At 42.4% G+C, this 23,130-nt stretch overlaps 1 protein-coding gene across 5 annotated transcripts in view; it reads right to left on the reverse strand.

Moving 5' to 3' along the window:
- LOC105478334 (cyclin and CBS domain divalent metal cation transport mediator 2) overlaps nt 1–23,130 on the reverse strand; it is a 183,472-nt gene that overhangs the window by 151,660 nt on the left and 8,682 nt on the right. Inside the window, exon 2 of one of the 5 annotated variants that reach the window (XM_011735493.3) lies at nt 12,517–21,954. The exons of the other annotated variants lie outside the window; for them this stretch is intronic. Within the exon in view, the coding sequence (XP_011733795.1) occupies nt 21,851–21,954 (104 nt within the window). The 3' untranslated portion in view covers nt 12,517–21,850. Of the gene's footprint in view, nt 1–12,516; nt 21,955–23,130 lie in introns of those variants that run through there. 5 annotated transcript variants of the gene reach the window in all.

Below are 23,130 nucleotides of genomic sequence, written 5' to 3' on the forward strand. Positions count from 1 at the left end.
GGCTACAGAAAACACTAAAAGTGCAGAACGGAAGCAGTAATGCCTCATGGGTGTTCAATTATTAATGTACTTCCCCTGAAGCTTACCCTGTTTAACCTAGGAGTGAAGAATTTGGGCTCAAAGGAATTGCACAAGCAGGGGAGAATGGATCTTTTAAAAAACCATACTTTGGTTCGAACAACAGCTACCACAAGTGCTTTAAAAAGTCCTCCATGGTAGAAATTACCCCCATGAGAGACTTTTCTGTCAATATACATGTTCAATTAGTATCACTAAATGCTTTTAGGTATCCCTAAAAGCAAAATGGAAAAGACTCAGGACAACAATCAATACATCACAAGAATAATCAATATGTACATTAAATGTAGGGCAAAGAATCCTAAGAGCCAGTCAAATCAACTGTTCACAATTCTCCTTAACACAACCTTTCTGCCTCTGTGCCTTTCCCTATTGGTCCCTGCAACTAAAACGTTCTGACCCTCCCCCCAGGCTCTGGCCTCCTTTGAGACTGCCCTAAGAACACCTTCAGCCTCCCATTACTAAAGCACTTTGTAACATTCCCTGCAGCACCAATGAACTCATTCTGTCTTTTTATAACTACAGCCAGGACTTTCCCCCAGTGTTCCTCAAGGACTTTCTCAACATGTAAAATGGCTTTGCATTTTCTACACTGCCTTGTACATTATAGATCAAATATTTATGGAAGCTGTCAAAACTGGACAGACGTGGAGGTCTGAGTCTCAACCCTGCCTTTATGGTAAAGCAATCAATGACCAGAGAGATGAAGTGGCTTTACAGGTAAAGCAAATACCGATTGAGCACCTCCAAGTGGCAGGCCCAAGGCAAACTAAACAAAATTCCTGACCTCAAGGAGCTCACCATCCTGTGAGAAGAAGTTGTAAACAACAATTACCCAAAGGGAAAAAAAGAAAAGATAAACACGGATACATATGGTCCTATAATAACACAGAAGAGGGCACCTAACATAGCCTGCAGGTGGGTAAAGGCCTCCTCTGAGCAACTAGCTAAGCTCATGTAATGCTTAGGAGAAAACAACAAAGGAAGGGAGAATGGAACAAGCCAAAGGGGAGCACAGAAGCAGGCAGAGAGAGGAGAGAGCCTGGAGCTCTGCTTCAGTGTGGCTAGAGGGTAAAGGACATTGCGGAGCGCAGGGGGGCAGAATGGAGGGAGCAAGAGAGGAGGTTGATCTGCCTCTTTTGAATAAATAGTTAAAGGAATGTATGCAAAACAAAACATAATATGTGCTTTCTTTCTACTTGCAAAAAAGTTATACTCTATTTGAGATTATGCTGTATTTGTTTTGTCTTATTGGTTAGGGGTCACGAAGAGGCAGCTGGAAATAGCACTAGATAAGAATCAGGAAACCCAGGTTCTAGTCCTAAAACAGTTGTTACCAACTACACAGTTGCTCTTGGGCAAAACACTAAACACTCCTCTGGAAAATAAGGTGCTCTGAACTACATTCACTTCTTCCCCTTCTTATTCAAACTCCTATTTTGATGCTTGAATGGGAAAAGAAACAGGTTACTATAGACAAGGATGGACAAAGAAAGAAGGCTTTGCTGTCATACTTTTTAAAGAGAGGAATTAGATGCCAAAACCCTTGGGTGACAGTTTGTCGGGGATACAGGATATGTACACAATCTAAAAATATCACCTCATAGATTACTTATTAATTATTAAGGGAAGAAGGTACTTTACTATGTGGTATTCTTTTTTTTTTTTTTTTGAGACGGAGTCTTGCTCTGTCACCCAGGCTGGAGTGCAGTGGCCGGATCTCAGCTCACTGCAAGCTCCGCCTCCCGGGTTTACGCCATTCTCCTGCCTCAGCCTCCCGAGTAGCTGGGACTACAGGCGCCCGCCACCTCGCCCGGCTATTTTTTTGTATTTTTTAGTAGAGACGGGGTTTCACGGTGTTAGCCGGGATCGTCTCTCGATCTCCTGACCTCGTGATCCGCCCATCTTGGCCTCCCAAAGTGCTGGGATTACAGGCTTGAGCCACCGCGCCCGGCCCATGTGGTATTCTTGCCAAAAAAAAAAAAAAAAAAAAATGTTTAACCCTGCTTCTAATTATGAGAAAATAAGATAAATCCAGACTGTAGAACATTCTACAACTAGCCTGGACTCCAAAAATGTCAATGTCATGAAAGAAAAAAAGGCAAAGGAGCCATTCTGGATAAAAGGACATCAAAGAGACATGCCAAGTGAACGAATGTGGACTGAATATTAGATAGTATGTTTGTATTGACATTAAATTTCGTGAGTGTGATCATGGTACTGTGCTTATTTGGAGGAACATACTTAATACTTAAGAGATACATGCGGAAGTGTTTAGGAGTGAAGTATCATGATGTCTGCAACCTACTTTCAAATGACCAGTGGTACAGGAAGAAAAGATGTACACACACACACACACGAAAAGATACAAATATGGCAAAATATTAGCAACTGGTGAATGTAGATGAAGAATATAAGGGAATTCATTGTACCAAATAAACTTTTCTGTGCTGGAATTATTTTCAAAATAAAAAATTGCAGGGGAGTAGGATGAATGAGAATGAGACAAGCAGAGAAAAGCCAGGGAATTTTCCAGACAGGTACTATAAGAGTTATGAAAGTTGGCCAAGTGCGGTGGCTCATGCCTGTAATCCCAGCACTTTAGGAGGCCAAGGCAGGCAGATCACCTGAGGTCAGGAGTTTGAGGCCAGACTGGCCAATATGGTGAAACTCCATCTTTAAAAATACAAAAACTAGTCGGGTGTGGTAGTGGGTGCCTGTAATCCCAGCTACTCAGGAGGCTGAGGCAGGAGAATTGCTTCAACCCAGGAGGTGGAGACTGCAGTGAGCCAAGATCGCACCACTGCACTCCAGCCTGGGCAACAGAGCAAGACTCCATCTCAAAAAAGAAAAAGAGTCATGAAAGTAGCAACTTAAAGATTAAAGAGAATTAAGAAATGTGAAGTTTTAATTATAGGTCAATTTTCTGCTAATCTTATGTATATGTATACTTATGGATCCCTTAGGTATAAGAGGTATAGGAGTTCAGAGGTCAGCAGAGATTTCAATAAAAAAAAATGGAATTGTAACTAGGTTTTAAAGGCTAGAGTTTTAGATGGGCAGAACTAAGTACTCTTTAGGATGAGAACATAAGCAGAGGTGTGTTAACTACAGTGTGTACAGACATAAACATATATATACAACACATAGACATACATACATATGAATATAGACATATTATACACATATATGACATGCAGTTATGAGATTAGCCATTTTAGACAGAAAATAAAAACAAGGGCTAGAGCCAGAGTATGAAGAGCTCTACAAACTCTGGAGGGCTCTGGATACTATACAGTAGCAGTTGGTAATGAGTACTCTTGACTTTTCTTTTTTTGTATTTTTCTCCTAAATAATAAAAGTAATGCCTGTTCAATTTAGAAAGTACAGAAGACTATTAGATGCATATAAATATCATCTCATTTTTATTAACATTTCAGTGTATCTCCTACCAGTTTTATATGTAATTTGTTTTTTGTTTTTTGTTTTAGAGATGGGGTTTTGCTATGTTGCCCAGGCTGGAGTGCAGTGGCTATTCACAGGTGAGATCATAATGTACCACACAGCCTTGAACTCCTGGGCTTAATTCATCCTCCTGCCTCAGCCTCCCAAGGAGCTGGGACTATAGATGCATGCCACCATGCCCAGCAATGCAGCTTTCTTTTTTTGTTTTTGGTGTTTTTTGTCTGTTTGTTTTTTGTTTTTTTGAGACAGAGTCTTGCTTTGTCACCCAGGCTGGAGTGTAGTGGCACAATCTCAGCTCACTGCAACCTCCACCTCCCAGGTTCAAGCAACTCTCCTGCCTCAGCCTCCTGAGTAGCTGGGATTACAGGAGTGTGCCACCATGCCCGGCTACTTTTTGTACTTTTAGTAGAAATGGGGTTTCACTATGTTGGCCAGACTGGTCTTGAACTCCAGATCTCAGGTGATCTACCCCCCTTAGCTTCCCAAAGTGCTGGGATTACAGGCGTGAGCCATCGCGCCTGGCCTGCAATGCAGTTTTTAAAACACAGTTGAGACTATGTTGCTCTTTTCACTTAAAATAATAATCTCCCCCACGTTATTAAAAACTTTATAAATGTAACTCTACTAGCTACATCATATGTATATACCTATATTGCTTTACTATTCTTCAATGCTGGACTTTTAGACTGTTGCAATGTTTTGCTATCTTTAAAAACTATTTAGTTTCTCAAAAAATTAAGAATAGAATTACTGGCCGGGCGCGGTGGCTCAAGCCTGTAATCCCAGCACTTTGGGAGGCCGAGACGGGCGGATCACGAGGTCAGGAGATCGAGACCATCCTGGCTAACACAGTGAAACCCCGTCTCTACTAAAAAAAAAAATACAAAAACTTAGCCGGGCGAGGTGGCAGGTGCCTGTAGTCCCAGCTACTTGGGAGGCTGAGGCGGGAGAATGGCGTGAACCCGGGAGGCGGAGCTTGCAGTGAGCTGAGATCCGGCCACTGCACTCCAGCCTGGGTGACAGAGCGAGACTCCGTCTCAAAAAAAAAAAAAAAAAAAAAAGAATAGAATTACTATACGACCTAGCAATTCCACTTCCGGGTATATATCCAAAAGAACTCAAAGCAGGGACTCCAACAGATGTTGGGACTCCACACCCATGTTCATAGCAGCATTATTCACAATAGCCAAAAGGCAACTCAAATGTCCATCAACGGATGAACAGATAAACAAAATGTGGTACATATACACAACAGAACACAATTCAGCCTTAAGAAAGAAGGAATTTCTGGTACATGCTACAACATGGATGAACCTTGAGAACATTACATAAAGTAAAATAAGTCAGTCACAAAAAGACAAATACCATATAATTCCATTTATATGAGGTACCTGGAGAAGTCACAATCATAGAGACAAAGTAGAACATTGGTTGCCATGGGCTGGGAATTGGGGAATGGGAAGTTTTGTTAATGGGTATAGAGTTTCAGTTGTGCAAGATGAAAAGCCTTCTGGAATGGTGGCATACCATGTGAATGTACTTAACACCACTGAACCGTACACTCGAGATGGTTAAAATGGTAATTTTTATATTATATTTTACAAAAATGTTTAAAAATAAATAAAAATTTAAATGAACACCTCTGTGTTTTAAGTTTTACATGTATTTCTGATTAGTTCCTAAGATCACAATCTGGAAGTGGAGCTACTAGGTGAAAGGATATACAAAAAGTATCAGGTTCTTAAATATACAGCCAAATGACTTCCTAGGAAGATTATACAAATTAACACTACCATCGGTAGCATAATAGAGTACTAGTATCACAACACATTCTCAACAATATTCAGCTCAATCATTCAACAATATCTATTAAGCACCTATGTGCCAGGCCCTGCTGTGGGCCCCGGGAATGCAGTAGTGAACAAGACAGACAAGTCCCTGCCCTCATGAAGTTCACGTTCTAGTAGGACAGGCAGGTGAAAACAAAAGAAAAAAGATGAGTAAGATATAGTACAGTAGAGGACTAAGGAGAAAGAGTTGCAGGAGAGGGGCTGGAATCGTAAGACTGCCACGGACAGCCTGGCCTAAGCGGAGATATCTGAGTACAGATCTGAAGGAAGGAGGGAGAAAGCTGCAAAGCTATCTGGGGAAAGGACATTCCAGGGGGAAGGAGCAGCAACAACACAGGCCCCAAGGCAGGGGCATGCGTAGAGTACCTGTGGCACTCAGGAAACAGCCAGAGGCCACTGTAGCTGAGGAGTGGCACCCCCTGCGAGGTGGGGACTAATAGCCACCCCCTCTCCCCCGCTTGGCTATTAGGAGCCACCTCGCAGGGGGGTGAGTTGGAGGAGTAGGAGATGCAGCCAAAGAAGGGGCCACATCCCAAGGGACCTTGCCAATTGTCTATAATCATTTTTTTTATCCTGGCTATTTTGATTTGCTAAAAGACAATATCAACTGCGCACAGTGGCTCACACCTGTAATCCCAGCACTTTGGGAGGCCAAGGCGGGCAGATCACTTGAGCCCAGGTGTTTAAGACCAGCCTGGGCAACATAGTGAGACCCCTATCTCTACTACATATTATAATTTTTTATAAAATAAAAAATAAAATAAATAAAAGACAATATCATTTTACTGTAATTATAGGAGGTTTTTAACAAACTGGTAAGATGAAAGTTATGTTGGCCGGGCGCGGTGGTTCACGCCTGTAATCCCAGCACTTTGGGAGGCCGAGGCGGGCGGATCACAGGGTCAGGAGATCGAGACCATCCTGGCGAACACGGTGAAACCCCGTCTCTACTAAAAATGCAAAAAAATTAGCCGGGCATGATGGCGGCGCCTGTAGTCCCAGCTACTCGGGAGGCTGAGGCAGGAGAATGGTGTGAACCCGGGAAGGTGGAGGTTGCAGTGAGCCGATATCGCGCCACTGCACTCCAGCCTGGGTGACAGAGCCAGACTTTGTCTCAAAAAAAAAAAGAAAGTTATGTTTAAGGAAGATCAGCCTGGCAGAGGTATGCTTGATGAAACAGACAATAAAGAAAGCCATCTTGGAAGTTTAAATGATAATCAAAATAGATTGATTCATTCATTCATTTAAAATGTATTTCTAGGCTGAGCACAATGGCTCACACCTGTAATCCCAACACGTTGGGAGGCCAAAGCAGGTGGATCACTTGAGGTCAGGAGTTTGTGACCAGCCTGGACAACACACTGAAACCCCATCTCTATTAAAAATATAAAAATTAGCCAGGCATGATTTCAGGCACCTGTAATCCCAACTACCTGGGAGGCTGAGGCAGGAAAATCACTTGAACCTGGGAGGTGGAGGCTGCAGTGAGCCAAGATCGTGCCACTGCACTCCAGCCTGGGCAACAGAGCAAGACTCCACCTCAAAAAACAAATAATAAAATAAGGACCAGGTGCGGTGACTCATGCCTATAATCCCAGCACTTTGGGAGGCTGAGGAGGGCGGATCATGAGGTCAGGAGATTGAGACCATCCTGGCTAAGGCGGTGAAACCTTGACTCTACTAAAAATACAAAAAATTAGCCAGGCGTGGTGGCGGGAACCTGTAGTCCCAGCTACTTGGGAGGCTGAGGCAGGAGAATGGCGTGAACATGGGAGACGGAGCTTGCAGTGAGCCGAGATTGAGCCACTGCACTCCAGCCACTCCAGCCTGGGTGACAGAGCTAGATTCCATCTCAAAAAATAAACAAATAAAATAAAATAAAACAAAGTATATTTCTGGAGCACCCAAAACATAATAAGCACAAATAAGAGGGGCTAAGGGATGGCATTATAGCAGTGGGAATGGGGAGAAAACAAAAAGTAAAAGATGCATTTTCAAAATAGATCAATTATGTTTGATAACAATATACAGAGGGGAGGCCGGGCACGGTGGCTCACACCTGTAATCCCAACACTTTGGAAGGCCAAGGCACGTGGACCACTTGAGGTCAGGAGTTCGAGACCAGCCTGGCCAACATAGTGAAACCCCACATCTACTAAAAATAAAAATTTAAAAAAAGAAGATACAGAATGGAAAAGAGTATAAATTCATATGTACTTCAAGTTACCTGAGAGCAGGAAATCTGTCTAATTCCTCTTTGGCTATCTCCTACATGGTGGTTTTGTTTTGATTTGTTTTCTTTTGTTTTTGAGATGGAGTCTCACCCAAGGCTGGAGTGTAGTGGCACGATCTCAGATCACTGCAACCTCTGCCTCCCAGGTTCAAGCGATTCTCCTACCTCAGTTTCCCAAGTAGCTGGGATTACAGGTGTGTGCCACCATGCCCAGCTAATTTTTGTATTTTTAGTAGAGATAGTGTTTCACCATGTTGGTCAGGCTGGTCTTGAAGTCCTGACTTCCAGTGATTCGCCCATACCAAAGTGCTGGGATTACAGGCGTGAGCCACTGTGCCCGGCCGCCGCCAGTTCTTTATTATGATGCTAAATACATGCTTATGGATTAAAAATGAGTCAAAGAAAGTCTTCTCAAGATGGAAAAAGACCATGGAAGGAGACATAAGAACAAAATCTTGGGGACTGATGAATTAGAAATGAAAGGAAAAATCAGGAACCTAAAAAGAAAAAGGAAGCAGTCAGAGTAACAGCAGGAGAATCAAGACTGCTGTAGACAGCCTCGATTCCAGGAGCCAACCTGGAGAGAAGAGTGGTCCTCACCTATGGCTAAAAACAGTAAAGGGGCCAAGCAAGAGAGGAAAGGTGACAACCAAGATGTGGATGTGGCAATAAAGGAAGTCATGGGTTGTAACTGTTTGAAGCAAGATTGTAGAGGATTAAAGATGGCAAGGAAAAGGAAGTAACTAGCTATTCTTGAAGAAATCGTGCAGTAAAAAGAGAAAGGAAAAACAGACAGCCAATGATCCCCTAAGACATAGAACTGCCAGAAACCAGCCTCTGATCCTGCAGTGAAGCTAGGTAAGCCTTAAGGAAATATTTACAACCTTCAACCTGGCTGGGATCCTCAAACAACTAGGCGGGTTGAATGAATACAGGAAAGATCCGACCTACACCATGTCTGAAAAAGGCAACAAATCTTCGAATTTGCTACTAATACCTGGTTTCGTAAATGGCTTTGGGAGGTCACAGATAAAGTAATAACTGCTGACTTTTTGGATATTTAGGTAATGTGAGATAAATTGGCTTAAATCAAGTAAGGGCCTTTGTCTGCTTGTTTAGTCTCCATAACTCCTATTAGAGGCTCTCCTCAAATATTCAGAGATCTATCGCTGTCCATTCATATTTCAGAGGAAGGGATTAAAATGCTGGCTGGAAGTTCTGTGTCAACTGATGATCTTCACTCTACAGTAATCAGGTCAAAACACTGATATATTTTTAATGCCAAGGAACTGAATAAAAAATAAATTTATTTGTCTAATAGGCATAGGACTATTTAAGAGCAATGCCATCTGTAAGTAAAGGAAACATCAGTTTCTCTCCCTAAAATGCTTAATTTCCTTAGAAAGTTGGCTAAAGGAGTAGTAGAGTTGTTGTCTTTTTTTTTTTTTTTTTTTTTTTGAGACAGGGTCTCACTCTGTCACCCAGGCTGGAGTGCAGTGGCACAATCCCATCTAACTGCAGCCTCTACCTCCCAGGCTCAAGCAATCCCCTGACTTCAGCCTCCTGAGTAGCTGGCATGACAGGCATGTGCCACCATGCTCAGCTAATGTTTTCTCTTTTTTTTTTTTTCATTTTTATTTTTTGAGACAGTGTTGCTCTGTCACCCAGGCTGGAGTGCAGCGGTGCAATCTCGGCTCACTGCAAGCTCCTGGGTTCAAGCGACTCCCCTGCCTCAGCCTCTCAAGTAGCTCGGATTACAGGTGCCCACCACCATGCCCAGCTAATTTTTGTAATTTTTTTTTTTTTAGAAGAGATGGGGTTTCACCAAGTTGGCCAGACTGGTCTCAAATTCCTGATCCTGAGTAATCCACCCACCTCGGCCTCCCAGAGTGCTGGGATTACAGGTATGTGCCACCGCGCCCGGCCTAATTTTTTAATTTTTTTGTAGAGATGAGGTCTCACCATGTTGCCCAGGCTGGTCTCAAACTCCCAGGCTCAAGCCATCCTCCCACCTGGGTCTCCCAAAGTGCTGGGATTATAGGTGTGAGTCACTGCACCTCACCCATTGTCATTATTTTATGTCATTTTAACAGACTTTAGTAAAGGCACCTAAATGACAGCTAACTTATCCTATAGTTAAATTAAACGTTTCTGGGGTTGGGTACAGTGGCTTATGCCAATAATCCCAACACTTTGGGAAGCCACGGTGAGGGGATCGCTTAAGCCCAATAGTTCGAGACCAGCATAGGCAAGATAGGGAGAGTCTATCTCTACGAAAAAAAAAAAAGTTTCTGTATATATCCAGAAAAAGAAAGAAAGAAAATCACATCTGTTTATCTGTCTGAGAATATGTACATTTTAGGAGTATAATCAAACCAAGTATTTAATCTTGATCAAAGCTAAAAGGTCTTTTTATTTTAGCAAAATGTATAAGATATACATTTTGTAGGCTTAGTAGTCTGGAAACTATTAACTGAGCTTCAAGCACAGGTGGTTCCAGAACACTCCTTTTATCTTTTTGTCTCCTTTTAATAATCAAGACTAGATTTACAGTGATGATTTATTTAGACAAAAGGAAGCACCAGTTTCCAGAACCATCATGTCCCCAAATAAGAGGTATCTTGGGATTATAGCTTTATGTTAAAAGTACAGATCTAGTTGGAACCTAACTACTTAACAAAACATTTTTTTTCTTTTTTTTTGGAGATGGGGTCTGGCTATTTTGCCCAGGCTGGGCTTGAACTTGCTCTCTTCCTACCTCAGCCTCAAGAGTAGCTGGGATCATGGGGCACATGCCACCCTGCTGGCTTTCACCAAACTTTTATTTAATCAGGGCTATCACGTAAGTATCAAAAAGTTTCATTCCAGGCAGACTACATACAAATCTAAACAAACCGGATTTTGTCACCTATTAACATGTTTTGAAAACAAATGCAACCCAAAAACCTAAATTCCCTTATTTCTCACACAAAATGAATCTTACTAAGCTGTCACGTGTGTACTCACACACGTTACGGGCTTTAAAATACTACTCATCTTTCACCCCAAACAGTAAGGATCACAATGAGGAGGAAAAAATGGCAAAAAGGACAGCACAGCTGCATTATAGATAAAATATTCCACATTCCCCAAGAAAAAAAACCTGTGAGTTTCATCTAAATACATTTCAATTCCATACCTCAATGAGTGGTTCAGGTTACAAAACTTGCACTTTAATAACATTTTGATGGATTTGGTTTTCCCCAAACATCACAAAATACATGCTTTAAAAAGAAAAGCTTGGAGCAACACAGAAAAACATACTTCCTCCCCTAAACCCACCATATTGAAAGATAGTCACTGTTAGCTAATATTTTGGTAAATGTTCTTCTAGTTGTAGCAGGTTAATGTATGTATATATAAACAAGCAAATAAAAACATAAAAGAGCAAACCCAAGCAGAAGATGGTCCACACAATATGATTAAAAGAGTATTTTAGTCAATTGACTTGTTTCCAGCAGAATCTCACCCCTCTCCACACCCAATCTCCCCCACCCGCATTGCACCAAAAAAAAAAAAAAAAAAAAGCAAGAGTTTCATTTTGTCTCTTCTGTTTACCTAGAACCCCAAACCCTCAAGGATCAGACTGATGATAGCAAGAAGAAAAGCAGTGAGTAAAAGGCAGGGTTTTTTCTCCGCTCAGTTATCAACTCTACAGAGATGAAATTATTCCTGCCAAACCTTACATCAAGGAGGTACACTAATGACTAAAGGAAATAACCTTGAAAGAGATAAGAAAGCATACTATATTGTTCTAGTTGTTTGTAGTTTTAATTTTTACCTCTGAAGACCTGCTCAAATATTTCCATCTCTTGAATGATTCTCAGGGCTGTCTAAACCCAAATGCCACTCTGCAGAGGTTCTGAGTTGAGTCAGCACATTGTTTCTATGATTGCAGATGGGCAAATGGAAAAACTGAGGCTTTGCACACTCCCATAAAGATCAGATGATGCCCTCAATCTGTCTTTGCTAGCATGGGAAAACATTCTCCCTCTCAGATTACCAGCCCCCCACCCCCACAGCACCAAAAAAAAAAAAAAAAAAACCATAGAGTTTCATTTTGTCTCTTCTAGTTACCTGGAATACAAAAATCTCAAGGATTATAGTGCTAGGCCAGGCATGGTGTTTCATACTGAAACACTTTAGGAGGCTGAGGTGGAAGGATTGCTTGAGGCCAGGAGTTAAAGACCAGCCTGGGCAACACAGTGAGACTTTGACTTCTACAAAAAAAAAAAAAAAAAAAAAAAAAGTCAGGTGCGGTGGTGTGTGCCTGTGGTCACAGCTATTTGGCAGGCTGAGGCGGGAGGATCACTTGAACACTTGTAGTCAACTGGGGCTGCAGTGAGCTGTGATTCTGTCACTGCACTCCATCCTGGGCGATAGACTGAGACCCTGTCTCCAAAAAAAATTCTTTTTTAAAGGACCATACTGCTCATAGCAGTAAGAAATGCAGAGTAACTGAAAGTCAGGGTTTCTTCTAGTCTTTGCAAATAAAACCAAAGGAAACCCTTGATAAATTGATGTGGAGAAGAAAGATATTACAAAAGTTTTTTGTGGCCGGGCACGGTGGCTCAAGCCTGTAATCCCAGCACTTTGGGAGGCCGAGACGGGCGGATCACGAGGTCAGGAGATCGAGACCATCCTGGTTAACACGGTGAAACCCCGTCTCTACTAAAAAATACAAAAAATTAGCCGGGCGCGGTGGCGGGCGCCTGTAGTCCCAGCTACTCGGGAGGCTGATGCAGGAGAATGGCGTGAACCCGGGAGGCGGAGCTTGCAGTGAGCTGAGATCCGGCCACTGCACTCCAGCCCGGGCGACAGAGCGAGACTCTGTCTCAAAAAAAAAAAAAAAAAAAAAAAAAAGTTTTTTGTTATTGTTGTTTGTTTTGTTTTTTTTGAGGTGAGGTCTCCTCTGTTGCTCACACTGGAGTGCAGGGGTGTGATCACGGCTTACTGTAGCCTTGACCTCCCGGCTCAAGTGACCCTCCTACCGCAGCCCCCCAAATAGCTAAGACCACAGGTATGCACCACCACACCCATTTTCTTTTTATTTTCTGTAGAGACAGGGTCTCCCTATGTTGTTTAGGCTGGTCTTGAATTCCTGGGCTCAAGCAATCCTCCCACGTCCCAAAGTGTTAGGATCACAGGCCACCATGTCTGGCCCAAAATCTTTTTTTTTTTTTTTTTTTTTTGAGATGGAGTCTCGCTCTGTCACCCAGGTTGGAATACAGTGGCACAGTCTCGGCTCACTGCAACCTCCACCTCCTGGGTTCCAGCAATTCTTCTGCCTCAGCCTCCCAAGTAGCTGGAATTACAGGCGCCTGCCACCATGCCCAGCTAATTTTTGTATTTTTGATAGAGACGGGGTTTCACCATCTTGGTCAGGCTGGTCTCGAACTGCTGACCTCAGGTGATCCGCCTTCCTCAGCTCCCAAAGTGCTGGGATTACAGGCATGAGCCACCATGCCCAGCCCAAAATCATTTTTAAACTTTTTATTTTTAGACACAGGAGTCTTACTCTGTCACCCGGATGGTGTGCAGTGACACAATCATAGCTCGCTCACTGCAGCCTTGAACTCCCAGGCACAAGTGATCCTTCCACCTCAGCCTCCCAAGTAGCCAGGACTACAGGTATGTGCCACAACACCTGGTTTACAAAACCATTTAGGTATTAGCTAGTCTTTCTGTGCTTATCTCCAATCCCAAGTCCCTAGCCTGATAAAAAAGCCACTCTAAATAGCAGAAAGAAATAGATTTGGCCAGTGGCTCAGGCCGGGCACAGTGGCCTAAGTAGAGAGAAACAGATTTGCTTTTAAATTCCTAAGCTCCAGCCAGCCATATTTTTTGTCTTGACTGACATTTTATACAACCTATTTCTTCTTTTCCTATCTAAACTGGGATAGAAAATTTACTCCTTTATGGCAGGCATGGTGACTAGCCCGTAATCCCAGTGTTTTGGGAGGCTGAAGCAGTAGGATTGCTTAAGGTCTGGAGTTCAAGATCAGCCTGGGCAACATAGCAAGACTCTCTCTCAAAAAAAAGAAAAAAAAAACTTAAAATAAGCTGGGCACAGTGGCAGGAACCTATAGCCCTAGCTACTTTGAAGGCTGAGGTGGAAGGATCGCTTGAGCCCAGAGTTTGAGGCTGCAGTGAGTTATGATTGTACCACTGCAATCCAGCCTGGGCAATGGAGGGAGACCCTGTCTCAAACACAAACAAACAAAAACGCAGAAGTGCCTGATGGTGTATATCTTCCCAATTCCGTATCTGTTTCTTCCTGGATTAATCCTTGGTTTTGTGTCAGATAGTTAATACATATTTATGTGCTAATGAGACCCTGTCTCAAAAAACACTTACTCTTTCCTATCAAATTTCCTAAATGACTGTCAATAACCAATTGTGGATATTTCAATATCTACATATAAAAGTGGCAAGTAAAAATCCCACATTTTTTAAAGAAAAAATAAAATCCACCATGAGCAAATGAAAGAAATAAATGTTAGATAACCTCAACCAACTCATGTTTTTTAAAAGCATTTTTCTATTTTAAGAACCATTTGTCACCTAACAAGTTCTGTAAGGTTGCAGGATACAAGATTAACATACAAAACTCACTTGTATATCTATATACAAGCAATGAACAATCTGAAGATAACATTAATAAAACAATTCCATTTATAATAACATCAAAAAATAAACAAAATACTTAGGAATAAATTTAACAAAAGGATTACAAGCACACTGAAAACTACAAAACATTGTTGAAGGAAATTAAAGAAGACCTAAATAAATGAGATGACATCCCCGCTCACAGATGGAAGACTTCGTACTGTTAACATTGTAATACTCCCAAACTGATCTACAGATGCAATGCTCCTATGTAAATTCCAACTGCCTTTTTTGCAGAAATGGGCAAGTTGATCCATGAGAAATTCACATGGAAATGCAAGGAATCCTGACAGCCAAAACAATCTTGACAAAGAAGAATAAAGTTGGAGGATTCAAACTTTATTACAAAGCTGCAATAATCAAACAGTGTAGTACTGACACAAGATTAAAGATCACTGGAACAGAACTTAAGGTTCAGAAGTAAACCCTCAAATGTAGGGCCAATTTTTTTTTTTTTGAGACAGAGTCTCACTCTGTCACCCAGCCTGGAGTGCAGTGGTGCAATCTCAGCTCATTGCAACCTTGACCTCTTGAGTTAAAGTGATTCTCCTGTCTCAGCCTCCTTAGCAGCTGGGACTACAGGCGTGCGCCACCCACCACGCTGGCTAATTTTTGTATTTTTAGTAGAGACGGGGTTTCACCATGTTGGCCGGGCTGGTCTTGAACTCCTGACCTCAAGTGATCCACCTGCCTCAGCCTCCCAAGGTTCTGGGATTACAGGTGTGAGCCACTGTGCCTGATCACCAATTGATTTTTGACAAGTATGTCAAGACAATTCAATGGAGAAAGAATAGTATTTTCAACAGACAGTACTGGGACAACTGAATATCCACACGCAAAACAATAAAATTGGACCCATGCCTCACACCACATATAAAAATTCAAAATGGCCGGGCGCGGTGGCTCACGCCTGTAATCCCAGCACTTTGGGAGGCCGAGACGGGCAGATCACGAGGTCAGGAGATCGAGACCATCCTGGCTAACCCGGTGAAACCCCGTCTCTACTAAAAAATACAAAAAAACTAGCCGGGCGAGGTGGCGGGCGCCTGTAGTCCCAGCTACTCCGGAGGCTGAGGCAGGAGAATGGCGTGAACCCGGGAGGCGGAGCTTGCAGTGAGCTGAGATCCGGCCACTGCACTCCAGCCTGGGTGACAGAGCGAGACTCCGTCTCAAAAAAAAAAAAAAAAAAATTCAAAATGGATTAATGACCTAAATGAAAGAGCTAATACTATAAAACTCTTAGAAGAAAACATAGGCATAAATCTTTGTGATCTTGGATTAGGCAATGGTTTCTTAGCTATGACATCAAAAGCATAAGCAACAAAAGAAAAAAAAATAGGGCTGGTCGCAGTGGCTCACGCGTGTAATCCCAGCACCTCAGGAGGCCAACGCTGGAAAATCGGTTGAGGCCAGGAATTCAGGACCACCCTGGGCACATAGTAAGACCCCGTAGCTCAAAAAGAGGAAAAAAAAAAAAAAGGAAAAAAAGACAAGTTGGACTTCATCAAAATTAAAACCTTTTTCTGCTTCAAAGGTCACTACCAAGAAAGTAAAAAGACAACATATAGGATGGGAGAAAAATATTTGCAAATCATATATCTGACAAGTGACTAGTACCCAGAATATAAAAAGAACTCTTACAATTCAACAATAAAAAGACAAATAATCCAAGTTAAAAATGGGCAAAAGAACTGCATAGACATTTCTCCAAAGAAGATATAGAAATGGCCAATAAGCACATGAAGAGATGCCCAACTTCATTAGTCATTAAGGAATGCAAATCAAAACACGATGAGATACCACTTCACTCACTAGGATGGCTATCTTTTTGTAATCTTTTTTTTTTTTTTAAAACAATAACAAGAGCTGGTGAGGATGCTGGAGAAATTAGAACCTTCATACATTATTGGTGGGAATGTCAAATGGTGCAGCCACTTTGAAAAACAGTTTGGAAGTTTCTCAAAAAGTTAATAGAGTTACCATATGATCCATCAATTCTATTCCCGTGTATATACCCAAGAGAATTAGAAATACATGTCCATCACCAGGCACCGTGGCTCATGCCTGTAATCCCAGCACTTTGGAAGGCCGAGGCAGACGGATCACCTGAGGAAGGGAATTCAAGACCAGCCTGACCAACATGGAGAAACCCCGTTTCTATTAAAAATACAAAATTAGCTGGCCGTGGTGGTGTATGCCTATAATCCCAGCTACCTGGGAGGCTGAGGCAGGAGAATCACTTGAACCCAGGAGGCGGAAGTTGCGGTGAGGTGAGATCGCACCATTGCACTCTAGCCTGGGCAACAAGAGTGAAACTCCATCTCAAAAAAAAAAAAGAAGAAGGAAAGAGGGAAGGAAGGAAGGAGGGAATGAGGGAAGGAGAGAAGGAAGAAAGGAAGGAGGGAAGGAGGGAAGGGAGGAAAGGAGGAAGAGAGGAAGACATGGCCACACTCTAACTAAAAGACTAACACCTGGCCTACAGAAGGGCTTCTAAGACTCTGCTCCAGCTCTATGGCCAGTTTGCAATAGGTTGGTTTTCTGTGCCTTTAGTATTGCTCATTATTTAAAACAGCCTTCATGAAGACATACCAAGCAGGGGCACTGAGGCAGAAGCCCAGTACAGACCAATGGAAGGAAGGTAGTTGTAACTCACACACTTTTAAGTTGCTCAGAACTCACCCCAATAACATGCCCAAACTAAATCACAGTCCTACTCTAAGAGACCACTGAACTATCTTCAGACTAGGTTGGGATTTGTTCGAGAATGCAACATGCACACCAGTGTTCATAGAATCATTATTAACAGGCAAAAAGTGGAAACAATTGAAATGTCCATCAACTGATGAGTGGATAAACAACATGTGGTATATCTATAAAACTGAGTATTTGGCCATAAAAAGGAATGAAATACTGATACATGCTACAACATGGATGAACCTTAAAAACATGTTAAATGAAAGAAGACAGCCACAAAAGGCCACATTTCATTTACATGTTATATGAAATGTCCAGAATAAGCTAATCCATACAGACAGTAAATTAGTTGCCAGGGGGAACAGGAAATGAGAAGTCACTGCAAAGAAATATGGCGTTTCTTTCGGGGTGATGAAAATGTTCTGGAAGTAGGCAGTAGTAATGATTGGACAACCTTGTGAATATACCAAAAAGCATCAAATCAGATACTTTTTTATTTTTTATTTTTTATTTTTGAGATGGAATCTCGCTCTGTCACCAGGCTGGAGTGCAATGGCGTGATCTCAGCTCACTGCAACCTCCATCTCCTGGGTTCAAGCAATTCTCCTGCCTCAGCCTCCCAAGTAGCTGGGACTACAGGTGCACGCCACCATGCCCAGCTAATTTTTGTATTTTTAGTAGAGACGGGGTTTCACCATGTTGGCCAGGATGGTCTTGATTTCTTGACCTCGTGATCCACCTGCCTCGGCCTCCTAAAGTGCTGGGATTATATGCATGAGCCACCACACTCGGTCCTTCTATTTTTTTTTTTTTTTTTTTGAGACAGGGTCTTGTTCTGTCGCCCAGGCTGGAGTGCAGAGGCCTGATCTCGGCTTACTGCAACCTCCGTCTCCCAGGTTCAAGCGATTCTCCTGCCTCAGCCTCCCAAGTAGCTGGAATTACAGGCGTGCACCACCATGCCTGGCTAATTTTTGTATTTTTAGTAGAGACGGGGTTTCATCATGTTGGTCAGGCTGGTCTTGAACTCCTGACCTCATGATCTGCCCGCCTCGGCCTCCCAAAGTGCTGGGATTACAGGCGTGAGCCACCACGCCCAGCCGGAAATCAGATACTTTAAAGGCATGAGTTTTAAGGTATGTAAATTATATCTCAATTTTTAAAATTTTAAAAAAGAACCAACTGTTTCAGCAGTAAAATGTTCCTGAAGAGAAATGGAATGAGTTCCTTAATACAAGCAATCGTTAGTTTTCACAAGATCAGGACTCATAATGTTCTTAGCAGATTTGAATTTTTTCCAGGTGTATCATGTACAAAGTTAACAAGGAGATTTTCACAAAGATTGGCTATGATCACCCCACCCTAATACATCAACTACTTTCACTTTTTCCATGTTACCTTCCAGTGTATACACATATATATATTTTTGCATGTCTATATTCCGTGCAAATAATCAGTGCAAGTTTTCCCATATTGCTATGTGGCTTTCAAGATGATCACTGAATGGTTGGAAATAGTTCACGTTTATAATTTTTTTTTTTTTTTTTTTTTTTTTTTTTTTTTTTGAGACGGAGTCTCGCTCTGTCGCCCAGGCTGGAGTGCAGTGGCCAGATCTCAGCTCACTGCAAGCTCCGCCTCCCGGGTTCCCGCCATTCTCCTGCCTCAGCCTCCCGAGTAGCTGGGACCACAGGCGCCGCCACCTCGCCCGGCTAATTTTTTGTGTTTTTAGTAGAGACGGGGTTTCGCTGTGTTAGCCAGGATGGTCTCGATCTCCTGACCTTGTGATCCGCCCGTCTCGGCCTCCCAAAGTGCTGGGATTACAGGCTTGAGCCACCGCGCCCGGCCACGTTTATAATTTTCTTAACTGTTTCTCCTCCATGCCTTGCCTTGAAGTGCTAGATATTTATTTCCAATTTTTCACTGTTTCCAGATAATGCTGCCATACATATACAACATAAAAAGCTAACAGCTCTTTTCTTCTCTTGGATCACTGAATTAAGATTTCCAGTGGAAAAAAAATACTAAATCATTTTTATGACACCTAGTTGCCTTCCAAAATTATTATAAATTTACACCGCTATAAGCAATACAAACTTGCTATATTAGGCACTACCATTTTTTATACTTTTTATGCAATCAATGTTAAAAGATTTTATCTTTTTTATCTTCCTTTAGTCTTAAAAGCTTTTGGTTATTCAAGGGCTTCCAAAATCCACAAGCACTTTCTTTTAAAATGCACACCAATGTTCATAGCAATATTATTCATAATCGCCAAAAAGTGGAAACTGTCTAAATGTCTATCAATAGATGAGCGGATAAATAACTCAAAAGATGTCTTTTTCAGTTGCTTATGATTAAAGAGAATGAAGAATTAATTTAAACACAGTATTCTTACTCTAAGGAAAGTAGAACCTATAATAAATTATTCTGTTTTCCTTAAAAATATATATGCATGTAGTCACCTTGTCAACTGCTAGGAAAATAACAAAGCTTAGTAGGATCCAATCACAATAAAAAGGAAAAGAAAAAACCTGTAATAATTAGCCACTTTTTTTTTTTTTAAGAGACATTATCTTGCTCTGTCACCCAGGCTGGAATGCAGCAGTACAATCACAGCTCATTGCAGCCTCAAACTCCTAGACTCAAGCAATCCTCCTGCCTCAGCTTTCCTAAAAGCTTCCTAAAGTGCTGGGATTACAGACATAAGCCACTGCACCCAGCCTAGCCACTTTTTTTTTTCTTTTTTTGAGATGGAGTCTGACTCTGTCGCCCAGGCTGGTGTACAGTGGCACGATCTTGGCTCACTGCAACCTCAGCCCCCTGGGTTCGAGTAATTCTCCCACCTCAGCCTCTTAAGTAGCTGGGATTACAGGTACATGCCACCACGCCCAGCTACTGTTTGTATTTTTAGTGGAGACTGGGTTTCACCATGTTGGCCATGCTGGTCTTGAATTTCTGACCTCAAGTGATCCACCCACCTAGGCCTCCCAAAGTGCTGGGATTACAGGTGTGAGCCACCACGCCCAGCCAGCCTAGCCACTTTTAGATTTCAACACCAATGATAATTATAAGGACACATGCCAAAATATCTCTCTTGACTATCAGGCTCTAGTCAAGAGAAAGACCAAGAACAACTGTTATGGTTTGAACGTGTCCTCTCAAAAATTCATGTTGAAACTTAATCCCCATGGTAGTGCTATTAAGAGGTGGGGCCTTTGGGGGAAGTGATTAAGTCATGAGGGCTGTGAACCAGTGCCTCATAAAAGTGCTGGAGGGAACTAGCTTAGGCCCTTTTCACCTTCCATTTCTCTGCTATGTGAGGATGCCGTATGAAGGCTCTCACCAGACGCCAGTGCCACTGTCTTGATCTTGGACTTCTCAGCCTCTAGAACTGAGAAATAAATTTCAATTATTATTATTATTATTATTTTTTGAGACAGAGTTTGACTCTTGTTGCCCAGGCTGGAGTACAGTGGTGTAATCCTGGCTCACTGCAACCTCCACCTCCCAGGTTCAAGATATTCTCCTGCCTTAGCCTCCTGAGTAGCTGGAATTATAGGCACCCGCCACCACGGCCAGCTAATTTTTTGTATTTTTAGTAGAGACGGAGTTTCATCATGTTGGCCAGGCTAGTGATCTGACCTCAGGTGGTCCACCCGCCTTGGCCTCCCAAAGTGCAGGGATTACAAGCATGAGCCACAACGCCTGGCCAATTTCTATTATTTTTAAGTTACCCAGCACAAACAGACTAAGGTAACAACCAAGAGCCTACAGAAAGAATTGTTACAATAAAAATGCTGGTTAAGCACAAAGTGCCAGGTACTGTTAGAAACATTTACATATTTATTAGCATAATAATTCTTTTTTTTTTTTTTTTTTGAGATGGAGTCTCACTGTGTCACCCGGGCTGGAGTGCAGTGGCCGGATCTCAGCTCACTGCAAGCTCCGCCTCCTGGGTTTATGCCATTCTCCTGCCTCAGCCTCCCGAGTAGCTGGGACTACAGGCGCCCGCCACCTCGCCCAGCTAGTTTTTTTGTATTTTTGTATTTTTAGTAGAGACGGGGTTTCACCGTGTTAGCCAGGATGGTCTCGATCTCCTGACCTCGTGATCCGCCCGTCTCAGCCTCCCAAAGTAGCACAATAATTCTTACTAAGTACCATATGAGTTAGAAAATATCCCCATTTTACTACGAAAAAAACTTAGGCTTAAAGATAATAAGTTACTTGTCCAAAACAGATCCAGGAAGAGCCCATTGTTCTTAACCCCTGCATTAACAGATGCTATCCTCCCCACAGCATGTGAATTCAAAAAGAAGCACTCCTACCTCAGAATGACAGCAAGGGAGGGTTAAATATGATGACATGAAGATCTCACCATCATTATAGCAGTGTTTATGTTCAGTCATAGCACCAATGTAACACAGGGAGAGGGTTTGGCATCCCCATTATCCATCAACACCTAAGTTAGACTACAAACATCTAGTTCCTCCTTCCAAAGTCTGCCACTGCCCCCTCCTTTATTTTTTTGAGACAGAGTCTCACTCTGTCGTCCAGACTGGAGTGCAGTGATGCGATCTCAGCTCACTGCAACCTCCGCCACCCAAGTTCAAGTGATTCTCCTGCCTCATCTCCCAAGTAGCTGGGAATTCAAGCACCCACCACCACGCACAGCTAATTTTTCTGTATTTTTAGTAGAGACAGGGTTTCGCCATGGTGACCAGGCTGGTGTTGAACTCCTGACCTCAAGTGATTCGCCTGCCTGGGCCTCCCAAAGTGCCAGGATTACACGCATGAGCTACCACGCCCAGCCAACTGCCACCCCTTTTTATCCCTGGAGTTGCCAATGTCTGTGATGTTGAAAGAAATAATGCTTCTTATTGTCTCTTCTTTTCAGTGTTGGTATGATTTGGGGTTTCTTGTTTGTGAGTTCTGAGAAAAAAAAAAAGATGAAAAGACAATACTTTAAAAAACTGTATTCAATCCTAGTGATCCACTTCCACGTGTTTGAGTTTAATAGTACTCTGTATATGTCATGCAAATCTTAATGAATTGGAAGTTTACTATCAATAACATACAGATACATATATATATATATTTAGAGAAAAGGACTCATTTGAAAAATATATACCACTTTATAAGTAACTATGCATCTAATTACACTCCACAGGTTTGCTCTTAAAAGTTTATGTAAGGCTGGGTGTGGCGGCTCACACTTATAAACATAAAATTTTATATTTAAAATAAAAGGAGGGGCCAGGCATGGTGTCTCACGCTTGTAATCCCAGCACTTCAGGAGGCCGAGGCAGGCAGATCACTTGAGTCCAGAAGTTCAAGATCAGCCTGGGCAACATGGCATGACCTTGTCTCTACTAAAAATACAAAGAAAATTAGCCAGGCGTGGCGGCAGGTGCCTGTAGTCCCAGCTACTCGGGAGGCGGAGGCAGGAGAATGGCGTGAACCCAGGAGGTGGAGCTTGCAGTGAGCCGAGATCGTGCCACTGCACTCCAACCTGGGCAACAGTGTGAGACTCCATCTCAAAAAAAAAAAAAACAAAAACAAAAATTAGCTGGGTGTGGTGGCATGCGCCTGTGGTCCCAAGTACTCTAGAGGCTGAGATGGGAGGACCACTCGAACCTGGGAGGTCGAGGCTTCAGTGAGCTATGCCAGCACCACTGCATTCCAGCCTGGGTGACAGGGCAAGACCCTGTTTCGAAAATAAATAAATAAGTAAAAGCAGGAAAACCCACAGAACAGTTCAGTCTGTTTTGTGGGTTTTCCTGGTTGATGATATTTTAAATTGTGATTAGATTTGTCCAATAATTAAAATTAACCAGCCCCTCACAATAGTTAAGAATGCTTCGGGAAACACAGTGTGTAATCCCCATAAAAACCAAGAGAAAACGCAGACAAGGTCCTTTCCTGCTTCATCCAGCTCCTACTTAGTCAGAGCTGGTATTTAACTATGGTCTCTCCTCACCTAAATGTCTATGCTCAGACTTTGGTGATCCTAGAAATGCAGTAACTTCTATAAATCAGCATGATTCTCTGTGAGAATTTCACTTATATTATTTGTGAAAACGGGAGGGGTGTGGCACAGAGGGTACA

The sequence above is a fragment of the Macaca nemestrina genome, chromosome 9 (assembly GCF_043159975.1).
Source record: "Macaca nemestrina isolate mMacNem1 chromosome 9, mMacNem.hap1, whole genome shotgun sequence".
NCBI lineage: Eukaryota > Metazoa > Chordata > Mammalia > Primates > Cercopithecidae > Macaca > Macaca nemestrina.